This window comes from Salmo trutta, chromosome 4 (assembly GCF_901001165.1).
Source record: "Salmo trutta chromosome 4, fSalTru1.1, whole genome shotgun sequence".
NCBI lineage: Eukaryota > Metazoa > Chordata > Actinopteri > Salmoniformes > Salmonidae > Salmo > Salmo trutta.
The window spans coordinates 13,473,992-13,487,776 of NC_042960.1; the positions used below are offsets into that span (position 1 = coordinate 13,473,992).

The window sequence follows — 13,785 nt, forward strand, 5'->3', positions numbered from 1 at the left end:
GTACCGAGATGAGATCCTCAAACCCCTTGTGAGACCATATGCTGGTGCGGTTGCCCCTGGTTTCCTCCTAATGCAAGACAATGCTAGACCTCATGTGGCTGGAGTGTGTCAGCAGTTCCTGCAAGAGGAAGGCATTGATGCTATGGACTGGCCCGCCCGTTCCCCAGACCTGAATCCAATTGAGCACATTACATTTACATTTTAGTCATTTAGCAGACGCTCTTATCCAGAGCGACTTACAGTAGTGAATGCATACATTTCATACAATTTCATACATTTTTTTCCTGTGCTGGCCCCCCGTGGGAATCGAACCCACAACCCTGGTGTTGCAAACACCATGCTCTACCAACTGAGCTACAGGGCTGAGCACATCTGGGACATCATGTCTCGCTCCATCCACCAACGCCACGTTGCACCACAGACTGTCCAGGAGTTGCCGGATGCTTTAGTCCAGGTCTGGGAGGAGATCCCTCAGGAGACTATCCGCCACCTCATCAGGAGCATGCCCAGGCGTTGTAGGGAGGTCATACAGGCACGTGGAGGCCACACACTACTGAGCCTCATTTTGACTTGTTTTAAGGACATTACATCATAGTTGGATCAGCCTGTAGTGTGGTTTTCCACTTTAATTTTGAGTGTGACTCCAAATCCAGACCTCCATGGGTTGATAAATTGGATTTCCATTGATTATTTTTGTGTGATTTTGTTGTCAGCACATTCAACTATGTAAAGAAAAACGTATTTAATAAGATTATTTATTTCATTCAGATCTAGGATGTGTTATTTTAGTGTTCCCTTTATTTTTTTGAGCAGTGTACTTCTGTGTATTGATTTTAAGAAAGGCATTGATGTTTATGGTTGGAGCAACGTGTACCTGAGCGATTATCTGCAACGCAGGACAGGCTAGATAAACTAGTAATATCATCAACCATGTGTAGTTAACTAGTGATTATGATTGATTGATTGTTTTTTATAAGATAAGTTTAATGCTAGCTAGCAACTTACCTTAGCTTCTTACTGCATTCGCGTAACCTCGTGGAGTGCAATGTAAAGCAGGTGGTTAGAGCATTGGACTAGTTAACCGTAAGGTTGCAAGATTGAATCCCTGAGCTGACAAAGTAAAAATCTGTCTTTCTGCCCCTCAACAAGGCAGTTAACCCACCGTTCCTAGGCCGTCATTGAAAATAAGAATGTGTTCTTAACTGACTTGCCTAGTTAAATAAAGGTCTAAAAAAAAAATTAAAAAAAATAAAATCGGCATCCAGAAATACCGATTGTTATGAAAACTTGAAATCGGCCCTAATTAATCGGCCATTCCGTTTAATCGGTCGACCTCTAGTTGAGATTGCCAAAGTTTGAGTGGGGCAGAAAGTTCTTACGCTGAGGCAGTGAAGATAGTAGAGCATAGTCCAAGGGTGAGTAATTCAAGCCTTGTGAGTAGGCCTGATTAGAGAAATCCAGAGAGGATGAGTATTAGTAAGGTAGGGCGCTATGGTTATTAATTGTACTGCACTGATGGAGCGTAAATCCCCAAAAATAGAGATTTTTAGCGTAGAATATCTACGGGGGGGTTTAAGAGAAGGCGATAGGGGTTCCATCCTCCCAGGCTGTTGGCCTGGAGTAGGATCTGGTTGGGTTCAAGTAGTGGATTTTTGGGGTATAGTGGTATATACCTAGTAATGGTATATAGTGGTATATACCTAGGACACTGCTCTTTCCATGACATAGACTGACCAGATGAAAGCTATTATCCTGTAATAATGTCACTTGTTAAATCCACATAATCAGTGTAGATGAAGGGGAGGAGACAGGTTAAAGAAGGATTTTTAAGCCTTGAGACAATTGTGTGTTCCATTCAGAGGGTGAACAGGCAACAGAAAATATTTAAGTGTCTTTGAACGGGGTATGGTAGTAGGTGCTAGGCACACCGGTTTGAGTGTGTCAAGAACCGCAACATTGCTGGGTTTTTCACACTCAACAGTTAACCGTGGGAATCAAGAATGGTCCACCACCCAAGGACATCCAGCGAACTTGACACGAATGTGGGAAGCATTGAAGTCAACATAGAACAGCATCCCTGTGGAACGTTTTCAACACCTTGTCGTCCATAGCCAACAAATTGAGGCTGTTCTGAGGGCACAAGGGGGTGCAACTCAATATTAGGAAGGTGTTCCTAATGTTTTGTACACTCAGTGTATGTGTAGGGTTAGATGGTGCAATTGATTTGCCCTTCCCCCCTTTTTTGTGACAAAATGTGCAATTCACACTCCGATCTGTAAAACGCAGCAGCATTAGGCCACGCAACAAAGCTTCTAGCCTGCCGGAAACGCATACGAAGAAGAAGGGAGTGAACAGTGACCAAGAAACAATTTCCACGTCAGCGGTTTTTTTTTATTTAGACGTTTATTAACAACCTGGAACTTATAATATGATTCATTTAACTGCACAGCATCGAATACTTACCCCATGTAGTGTTTAATTCGCGCTAGAGACAAGACTTGGTTGATAGATGTTCTCTACGTAACGCTAGCTAGCTGCTAACATTGCTAACAATGGCTAACTGTATGATTTTTCACACACAAATAGCCTCCATCATGGAGGTACTAGCGAATGCAGCCGTGGCAGAGATCTGTAAACTCGTGGACGACGACTATGCAGTGTTTCGTCTGGAAATAACTCAAAGCCGGAAAGAAAACAGGGCATTGCGGAGGAAACTACTGGAACTGAAGGTGGCACGGGAGCGCGCAGAGAGGACAATGCGAGAGCGCGTCCTCACCAGTCGTCCCAGCAGTGTCAAGATCCTCGACCGATACAGAGGAATGGCAAGAGGTACATTTAGCTGCGTGGCCTGTCGCCGATCATATATAACGCAGTTACCGTCTGTGTGTTACCCAGAATTGGTTCTTGGCCAGTTTTTGGATTGTATGCAATAATTCACCTGATTACTTAGTAATCTTGCATAAAGAGACAATATAATATTCTAAACACATTGATTTACTGCATGACTATTATTTACTCAATGAAAACAATGCATAATACATTGATCAGTACAATAAATGGTATATCAAGAAGTTATGAATAGTGTTACCTTACATCCTTGCCAATTGTAGACATTGTTAGGTGTACAATATAGCATTGACAGTAGCTAACCACCTCTTTTCCCCCAATCACTCTCAGGTGAAGGACATCTCACTGGAGGCCACAGGAGCTTTGTGAAGCCAGCGGGACACAATACATGGAGAGATGACCAACCAATCACTGTTGATGAAGGGAGTGGAACCTCAACCCAGCACGTTATCGTGATAGAGGTTAGTTTAATAGTGTTACATTACAAATTACAATTACTTTGGAAATCAAATATAGCCTGTTTGTTTCAGAAAGGCTACCCTCTGCTATTCACTTGCTTACATGTACATCCTCATGTATCTGCCATTGGGGAGCTTATGAGACTTCCCTATGACATTGTTATCATCTTGTGTCAGTCTGCAGATGCAGAGACTGCAGGTCCTGGGGTCAAGCAGGAGAGGTCTGAAGGAGAGGAGGACCCACGGCACAGCAGAGACATCCAGACTGGAGCGTCTGGAGTGCCCCCTGTAGCCACAGAGGACCCCACTACCACCCCAGCGCAGCCCAGCGCCCAACGCAGCATCTCGGAGGTCAGTGGAACGCCGAACGCCGTCCTCAAGTCAGAGGCAGAGACCAAGACTTTAACTGTAACACACAGGCTCTTACACACAGGATCTGACCACAGATCAGACCCAGAGAGACTGGAACCGGGGAGACTGGGCTGTCCTCCTGCTCCTGGCTCAGAGTATTTACCGGTATTTCACCATAGGCAGAGGATGGTTCATTCCCATGGTGATAGTGACGTGTTAGACACGGGTGGTGATGAGCCGTCTTATTCTTACGTTACAAAAATGGACCCTGGCAACATGCCCTTGGGTTTAGAGAGACAGACTGATCTGTCTAGAGGGCACTGGAACCGGTACAGTAGTAGTGTATACTCTGAAGGGTGCCTAGATAAGAAAGGGGAGGTCATAGTGGTAGATGAGGTGACTGTGAAAGTGGAGGGCGACGTTCCTCCCACATGGAATGCAGATAGTCACCTTGGAGATGGACACTCACAGGGCAGAGATTTCTTAGATTACAGGGAAAGCTTAGAGACCGATATAAATGTTGCCACCCGCTCCCCTTTACACTCGTTCAGGGATCGAAACCCAGTGTCCACATCAATGGGGCCTTCCGAGTCACATGGCCGTGTCCTTTTTGATGAGGTATTGAACTCAAACGACAGGGCTGGAGCCCAGATTCAGAGAAGGGGAGCCACATCAGGCAATATTAAAGAGAAACGGTTCCTCTGCATGTTCTGTAACAAAGGCTTCAGCTGCCTCCAGAAAGTAGAGAGGCACCAGAGGGTCCACACAGGAGAGAAACCCTTCAGCTGTACCCAGTGTGAGAAGAGGTTCTCCCGCCAGGACCACCTGAAGATGCACCTGAAGGTCCACACGGGAGAGAGGCCGTTCGCCTGTAACCACTGCGGGAAGAGGTTCTCAGAGAGGAGATACCTCAGGATACACCAGCAGAAAAACCATTCCACTCTATAACATATAAAGTAACCATTCCACATGATAGCTTCTGACGTTTAGATCAAACCCTACATGAATGAAAAACATTTATATAAATATCCACAGATTGTGTGGTATATAAGCCTACAAAGTCTGTTTCATATTGTTTGTGCTGTGTAGGCTATATGATGTTCAAATGTTCACAAGACACTTCATGAGAAAATTAATTCAGTTTATCATGTTCATGCAGATTTTTTTGTTGAGGTGTATGTGTGGTTTTCATGTTGTTTAATAAACAAAAAACGGAACTTTTCATTCGAAGACTTTCATTGACTCTAGACCCACACACTAACAAACATCTACTGTACACATCAAAATAGTTTAGTCAGGTTTGTCTGACTTTTGACTTATCAGAATTTACTCATTTACCCACAACATCATATTTATGTCCACCATGATGGGTTTAACAACAATGAAGTAATTTTGTAACTACAGTATAGGACTCAAACATAGTGGGGATGGGTAAACACGCCATGTTGAAAGTGCGTTTTATCTGTTTGTGCATAACTGAGGGAGTGTATGTCTGTAATCTGTATCTCCTGTCTCTTCCAGGAGGAGGAGGGTCCAGAGGTGCTGCTGGTGAAAGAGGAGGGGTGTGAGGAGGGTCTGGGGAACCCTGAGGGGACCATGGTCATAGAGGACAACCAGACTACACCTCTTCCTGAACCCACAGAGGAACCAGCTAAGCAGCACAAGACCACACACAGTCTCACGGAGGTAGGCCCACTGTAAACTACTGTCTGAATGGTATTCGTTCAGGGCCCATATCCACAAAGCCTCTCAGAGTAGGAGTACTGATCTAGGATTCATTTTCCCTTTTAGATCATAATGACTAAGATTATATAGACAAGTGGGGACCTGATCCTCGATCAGTACTCCCACTCTGAGACTCTTTATGGATAAGGGCCCAGGTCTTGATTCATTTTGTCTTACGTGTGGGACCATGCCTTTCAATTATCAAACCATTAGTGTCTCATAATCAATTCAACTAACACATTTGCATAGTATCACATCAATCCCTCATTGCCCAATCAGAAGATGCTCCATAGGTGGGTGCTCATATCAGATCTCTTGATCCAACATCCTCTCACTCTGTATCTCTTACAGTCAGTAGACATGGAGGATGGGAAGCCTGATCTGCTGCTAGTCAAAGAGGAGACAATAGAAGACGGACCAGAGAGCATTGATCTGCTGAGTGGACTAAAGATGGGGGAGCAAGGTTAGAGAGACATACATATACAGAACATAATAGATATAGCTACTTCATTGGGATGCGCCTGGCTATTATTTTCTCTTCATTCATATAAAATGAAATCAGTACAATGTATGTTTACATACTAAAACACACATAATGTACGAACTTCACCAGGTAATTGACAAAACAAAAAAAACTCCATATGTACAGTTTTCTGTGCCATATTTGTAGTCTATTTTGTAACCTTTAGGTGATTGGCTGGAGGATAACAGAGGAGACTGGGTGGCCATCTTGGATTTCCAGACCCCGACCGGTGCAGCCAAGGCTCCAGGGGACAACATCACGGAGCAGGCCAGGACCAGTAGCGACATAGTGGAGGTCAGTGGATGGGACAGCGTCCTCAACTCTGGGCTGGGGAACAACACTGTTAACCACAACCAGAAACAGACAGTCGAACACAAAACAACGACCGAACTTAGTCTCCAAGACAACAGATTGTCAGAGACAAGAGTGAGGCGTCGATTTGGTCTGCAGGGACAGGGAGGTATGTGGCTTGAAAGAACAGACACAGACTTGGCTAGCGATGCTCCATCCTGCTCCTATAGTTGTGATTCAGAGAGACTGATGGCACTTCAGGTTAACCCCCTAACAGTTGCTGCCTTCAGCCTGCCTTCTATAGGATCTATCAACTGGAACATGGACCCTGTGACAACACAGACACTTCCTGGCCTTCGTCCTCCCCACACTTTCCGAATGTTAAACCAGACCTCCGACAATGTCAGTGCCTCAACACTAAATAGCTACACAAGCCGATTGACAAATGACAGAAGTAGAGACGGAATCCGTAAAGGTGGCGGCGCCACAGAGAAACGCTTCCCGTGTTCTTTCTGTGGGAAAACCTTCAGTTTCCCTCAACAGGTGGAGATTCACCAGAGGATTCACACGGGGGAGAAACCATTTGTTTGCCACCTGTGCCGGGGCTGTTTCTCCCAATCATCCAGCCTGAAGAGGCACCAGAGGGTCCACACAGGGGAGAAACCCTACAGCTGCCCTCAGTGTGAGAAGAGGTTCTCCCACCAGCACCAGCTGAAGATGCACCTGAAGGTCCACACGGGAGAGAGGCCGTTCGCCTGTATGCACTGCGGGAAGAGGTTCTCAGAGAGGAGTTACCTCAGGATACACCAGCAGAAAATGCACACAGCCCATGTATAGAGTATAGTGACATGTAATATTAGTACTAGTTAGTTTGTAGTTAATTCTGTTGGTTTTGGATGTAGGTGGGAACTGGATGAGGTAAACTGAGGAAATAGTGAGTATGATGAGGCAGAGTAAATGATATGGTGATGGTTGGTGTGATGGTGTCTGTAAAAACTTTTCACTAATGAAAAGTGACAACCTTGTCCTGTTTGATGCTGGTGTTTTATAATGAGGAAATTATAGTGCCTTAATTTGTGTTTACTTGACATGAAGTGGTGAAGCTGTGTGTGATGTTTAACCTTTTCCAAAGTATTCTAAAATACATTTTATCACTGCAAGGGTACCAGATTTACAGAAAATATAAAGTGTTACCATAGTGATCTACTTGTCACGTATAATTTTGTGCAATAAAAGTACTGTACTTCAAAGTTGAGTGTAAGACAATTTTGTTTAAATTAAATACAAAATTTACTCTGTTGACTAACTATATATCATTGCAGGGACTGAGTTTCCCTTCTCAGTCGAACCAAAACATTATACTAATTCTTGAATCAACACATATGGAAATGTTTTTATAATAAACTCCAATGGCTCCATATTGTTAGGTACTTCAATCAGTGTTAGAGATATGTTTGACTGTGGTTAACATTTTATAATATCATGTCATGTTTCTGTGTGTACAGCAAAGAGTTTCTTACATAAATCTTTATGCTTTTCTGTTCAATTTGTGTTTACAGTTTACAGAGGACCTGTTGATATCCGGTGTTGCTTGCGGGAGAGACTGGACTTCTGAGGTGGCTAATCACAAAGCCTGGCCCCGGATCAGAACCCTGGATCCGGAGCCGTCACTCTTCCTTTCCGGCTCAAAACCAGGCCTGAATCACAAGGGACAGAGACACCACCACACAGAACAAAACCAATGGACAGGTGGACTGAACAACCTTAGTCCTGGTGGTTATCAAAGAAACAAAGGCTCCAGTCAGGGATCCAGTCTGCAGCCCAGACCATTATCTTCACAGTCTCAGTGCAGGGATGGAGCAGGGCCTGGGGCTGATAGAGATAGGCCCTCCTGTTCCTATGATACAAACACCACAGTGTCCATGATGAACAGTGCAGGTCTTCCTGGGCTTCAGCCTTCACAGAGACTGGTGGGAGACCCCTCTGGTGGTAGTCTATCAGCAAGTCTGTCTTCTCCTTCAGGGACACATCTAATGCCTGGTGAATGGGTTAATAGAAAGCCTGGACCTGGGTCTAGCCTTCCTCAGTTACCTTATGGTTACCCCACCAATACAGACAGGGTCAGAATGGGTGTTCATCACAAGAGGTACCTAACCTATAACACAGCACACAATCCCAACAACACCCAAACAATGACTAGAGGTCAAGCAGGGAGCTCAAAGACTAACCACCTGAGGGTGGCTCCTGCTTCTACCTCCTCTGGTGTCATTGGGTCACAACGTGGGAGGCAGAGCATTAGGACGGATGCTGACAAGCCATACGTCTGCCCCACATGTGGGAAGCGCTTCGCTGATGCAAATTATGTGAAGAGGCACCAGACCGTTCACACCAAGGAGAAGCCCTTCAAGTGCAAATTATGTTACAAGAGCTTCTCCTTCCTGACTAGCCTTATCAGACATAAGAGTGTCCACAAAGGGGAATAATCATAGCGGTGTGGCTTGAGAAGTATGCTGGGGATATCTGGGAACTATACTTTAGCTGAAATATAGTGTGAAGTGTCTTGGGGTAAGATGATAATTAATCACATGCCCCTGTTAATTTGGAATTTGAAACAGGCTTGAGTAAATACCTGTTTTTAGAGAGACAGTAAACCTAGGCTAGAACAAGGACAGTTTAATATTTACCTTATTGAGATGTAGATGGAATAAAGTAATATTACTTTTCTACTCTATTCTTGCTGACACACTGTCCTTTCTAAACAAGTCTGCTCTCAGCTTGAAAGATACAGTACTTGTCATAGGAGATTTGATGTGTAACATAATAAGCAGTACCATACTTCCAAGAAAAGCACGCATACATTTTTCATTTAACTTCACCTTTGAGCTATGATGCCAACCAATAACATTCTTTCTCTTCAGTGTAGACGGAAGTAAAATGACCAATAACAATGTTCACCTTAGCGTTTTTATTGTTGTTATTTAGACTTTGTTAAGACCATGGTACTCGAAATATTACTCATTTAACTGCACAGCATCACATCCTTATCCTAGGCAGCCTTTAATTCGTTTGAGACAGGACTTGGCTAACGTTCGTTAACAACACCAACAGCTATGGTTTTCCACACTCAAATATACTCTATTATGGAGGTGTTAGCGAATGCAGCTGTGGCAGAGATCTGTAAACACACAGACGACAATGCAGTTTTGTTTTAAAATGTTTCAAAGCCAGAAAGTAAACAGGGTATTGGGGCGGAAACTACAGCTACTGGAACTAAAGGTGTGACTTGAGTTCGCAGAGGACAATGCAAGAGCGCGATTCTCGACGGATACCGAGGAATGGCAAGAGGTTCGTACATTTTGCAGAAGGCCGAGGTTGACTTGCGGCGTTTCTACTAGTTATCACAAAGTCAATATCGTAACAATTTCTGAAAACAAAATGTGCTTTTTGGTCTTAATGTCCGGTTAGGATTAGGCTTAAAGTTAGCAGTGTGGTTAGGTTTAAAATCACATTTTAAGAAGATACAGTCATAAACCCCATCCTATTTCTACAATGTATCTGTGGTAACAAGTGACAACCAGGTTGCGGGGCCTCTTGCATGGATCCATGAGCACCAATATGTGAAGCTCACGGGAGCATGAAGGCATAAATACATTTTCAATAATTTTCCATCCTCAAAATGTTGAAGAAACAAAAGCTTTGATTTCTTGGCCTTATTAGAAATATATCAAAACACAATGATGTTGAAGTACAGACTCCTGCTGACTAATAAACACTTATATTTAGTTTAGGATATCTTTAAGAAACATTGCCTTGTGGATTGAAATTCTGTTACCACAAACACACACCTTTAAGATATCTCTTCCTCATGAGGAGAGAGGATCAACTAAAAGTTCAGAAGTAACTTACATTTAGTTTCTGAATTATTAAGTGATTAAAACTCAATATATAAAATCGCTACTGGAATTTCTGAAATTAAATTGGCTACAATGGGAAATCCTAGTTGTCACCTGCTACTGTCCTCCCAGTGGCATACTGTTACCTTCAGTTGATAACTGTTTTATTTCTCTTTCAGTCACCTGGTGGTCAAAGTAAGTGTGTGAATAGTCTGGACAACCCCTCCCTCTCTCTTTCTTCTCTCTTTCTCAGTAGCTAGCTAACTTTTTAGTTTGAATACCGCAACACAGCTGGCATCAGTTCCTGGGACTTCTAGTATCTTTCCAGTCTCTTTCCAGTGATCCTGCCAACCAAGGCCGGGTCTGAGGAGCTATTTGGCGTAGCAGCTAGCCTAGCTGCTAGCTAGCTGCATATCAAGCTAGCTGGGTTTTCTTGAGGGCTTGAACACAGCCTGCGACGCGATTAGCCATTGTGGCTGGAACCACGGATTCTCCCGGGTTTGTGGCTGTCTAGATCCCTGCTGTTTGTTTTCAATCTTCTCTGTGACCTGCCCTGTATGGAACTGCGAGGAGTAACAGCGTAACCTACATTGCCAGCTACCATGACAAAGACCAAAGCCAGTGGGAGTACCGTTGAGGACAGTGGCGTTTCTCTATCACACATGAAGGATCTTTTAAATGAACAAAAAGAAAAAAGCTTCAAGTGTTTTGTCCAAATACTGGTGGATTCAACTAATAAAGGAATGGACGACCTGACCAGAGCGGTCCAGGACCTGAAGAACAGTTTGCAGTTCTCCCAGGGTCAGCTCGATGATTTGAAAAAGGAAAACGCCAAGATGACAGCAATCTGTAAGTCATTGAGAGAGGACATCAGTTCTGTGTGTGAATCCATGATAAAAATGACAGATAAATCAGACTACCTCGAGGGACAATCAAGGTCAGTGGACGAAATTGCAGAATCTCCACGAGACCTGGATGGAGTCTGAGGACAAAGAGTAGGAAATTATCTTGAATATGGACCACAGGAAGATTGAGGTGGGGCGAGCCCACAGGACTGGAAAACCCACCACCGGCCCAGGTGACAGGCCCAGGTTGATAATGGTCAAGTTCCTGAGGTTCAAGGACAAGGTAGCTGTTCTGGAAAGAGCCAAGAACTTGAGAAGAATGTATATCTTCCTCAACGAGGACGATCCTGAAGCTTTGCGCCAGAAAATAAAATAACTTATCCCAGCCATGAAAGCTGCCAGAGCGTGTGGGGACACTGCTTACATCCGCTATGACAGGCTTATTGTCCACCCTACCACCCAGAGGCCTGGAAGGGATGAGAGAGCCAAGCCAGATAACGTTCATATATTAGCCATTTCTGAGACTCACTTAGATAATTCATTTGATGATACAGCAATAACAATACAAGGAAATACAGTTGAAGTCGGAAGTTTACATACACCTAGGTTGGAGTCATTAAAACCCGTTTTTCAACCACTCCACATATTTCGTGTTACAAACTATAGTTTTGGCAAGTCAGTTAGGACATCTACTTTGTGCATGACAAGTAATCTTTTCAACAATTGTTTACAGACAGATTATTTCACTTATAATTCACTGTATCACAATTCCAGTGGATCAGAAGTTTACATAACCTAAGCTGACTGTGCCTTTAAACAGCTTGGAAAATTCCAGAAAATGATGTCATGGCTTTAGAAGCTTCTGATAGGCTAATTGACATCATTTGAGTCAATTGGAGGTGTAGCTGTGGATGCATTTCAAGGCCTACCTTCAAACTCAGTGCCTCTTTACTTGACATCATGGGATGATCAAAATAAATCAGCAAAGACCTCAGAAACAAAAGTAGTCTGGTTCATCCTTGGGAGCAATTTCCAAACGCCTGAAGGTACCACGTTCATCTGTACAAACAATAGTACGAAAGTATAAACACCATGGGACCACGCAGCCGTCATACCGCTCAGGAAGGAGACGCGTTCTGTCTCCTAGAGATGAACGTACTTTGGTGCGAAAAGTGTGAATCAATCCCAAAACAACAGCAAAGGACCTTGTGAAGATGCTGGAGGAAACAGGTACAAAAGTATCTATATCCACAGTAAAACGAGTCCTATGTCGTCATAACCTGAAAGGCCGCTCAGCAAGGAAGAAGCCACTGCTCCAAAACCGCCATAAAAAAGCCAGACTACGGTTTGCAACTGCACATGGGGAAAAATATCGTACTTTTTGGAGAAATGTCCTCTGGCCTGATGAAACAAAAATAGAACTGTTTGGCCATAATGACCATCGTTATGTTTGGAGGAAAAAGGGGGAGGCTTGCAAGCCGAAGAACACCATCCCAACCGTGAAGCACGAGGGTGGCAGCATCATGTTGTGGGGGTGCTTTGCTGCAGGAGGGACTGGTGCGCTTCACAAAATACATGGCATCATGAGGGAGGAAAATTAAGTGGATATATTGAAGCAACATCTCAAGACATCAGTCAGGAGGTTAAAGCTTGGTCGCAAATGGGTCTTCCAAATGGACAATGACCCCAAGCATACTTCCAAAGTTGTGGCAAAATGGCTTAAGGACAACAAAGTCATGGTATTGGAGTGGCCATCACAAAGCCCTGACCTCAATCCTCTAGAAAATTTGTGGGCAGAACTGAAAAAGCGTGTGCGAGCAAGGAGGCCTACAAACCTGACTCAGTTACACCAGCTCTGTCAGGAGGAATGGGACAAAATTCCCCCAACTTATTGTGGGAAGCTTGTGGAAGGCTACCCAAAACGTTTGTCCCAAGTTAAACAATTTAAAAGGCAATGCTACCAAGTACTAATTGAGTGTGTAAACTTCTGGGAATGTGATGAAAGAAATGAAAGCTGAAATAAATCATTCTCTCTACTATTATTCTGACATTTCACATTCTTAAAATAAAGTGGAGATTCTAACTGACCTAAGACAGGGAATTTTTTACTAGGATTAAATGTCAGGAATTGTGAAAATCTGAGTTTAAATGTATTTGGCTAAGGTGTATGTAAACTTCCGACTTCAACTGTAACATCTATAGAAGAGACAGAAATGCTTATGGAGGAGGTGTTGTATATTTAGAGCCATATCCCTGTAATGCTTAGAGAATATCTCATGTCAAATGTTATTGAAGTGTTGTGGTTGCAGGTTCACATGGCACATCTAAAGCCTTTTCCTTTGGGGTGTTACTATAGGCCTCCAAGTGCTAACAGTCTGTATCTAAATGATATGTGTGAAATGCTTGAGGTCTACTTTCTTGGAGACCTGAATATTGACTGGTTTTCATCAAGCTGTCCGCTCAAGAAGAAGCTTCTCACTGTAACAAGTGCCTGTAATCTGGTTCAGGTTATTAATCAACCTACCAGGGTGTTTACAAACACTACAGGAACAAGATCATCCACGTGTATCGATGACATTTTTACTAATACTGTAGAACTTTGTTCTAAAGCTGTATCCGTACCCATTGGATGTAGTGATCACAATATAGTGGCTATATCCAGGAAAGCCAACGTTCCAAATGCTGGGCCTAAAATAGTGTATAAGAGATCATACAAAATATTTAGCTGTGACTCTTATGTGGATGATGTTAAAAAATATTTGTTGGTCTGATGTGATTAATAATTAGTATCCAGACAGTGCACTGAATTTATAATGAATTTATAATATTGCTTCTTCCAATTATTGATAAAC

The 13,785-nt window shown here is 43.4% G+C and overlaps 1 protein-coding gene across 2 annotated transcripts; it reads left to right on the forward strand.

Moving 5' to 3' along the window:
• The first annotated feature begins 5,811 nt into the window (after positions 1-5,811).
• LOC115191343 (oocyte zinc finger protein XlCOF8.4-like) lies at positions 5,812-9,146 on the forward strand. 2 transcript variants are annotated; one of them, XM_029749221.1, is made up of 3 exons: positions 5,812-5,844; positions 6,071-6,198; positions 7,755-9,146. In XM_029749221.1, the coding sequence occupies exons 1-3, from the start codon at positions 5,832-5,834 to the stop codon at positions 8,676-8,678; spliced, it is 1,065 nt and encodes a 354-aa protein (XP_029605081.1). In that variant the 5' UTR covers positions 5,812-5,831; the 3' UTR covers positions 8,679-9,146. The 2 variants fall into 2 exon arrangements, with proteins under 2 accessions (XP_029605081.1, XP_029605082.1); XM_029749222.1 differs by lacking the exon at positions 7,755-9,146 and having other exon boundaries at positions 6,071-7,445.
• Positions 9,147-13,785: the final 4,639 nt, after the last annotated feature.

Coding starts and splice junctions, on each gene's coding strand:
- LOC115191343 (XM_029749221.1), top strand. Junction 6,199..7,754: donor CCAGTAGCGACATAGTGGAG/GTCAGTGGATGG, acceptor TTGTGTTTACAG/TTTACAGAGGACCTGTTGAT.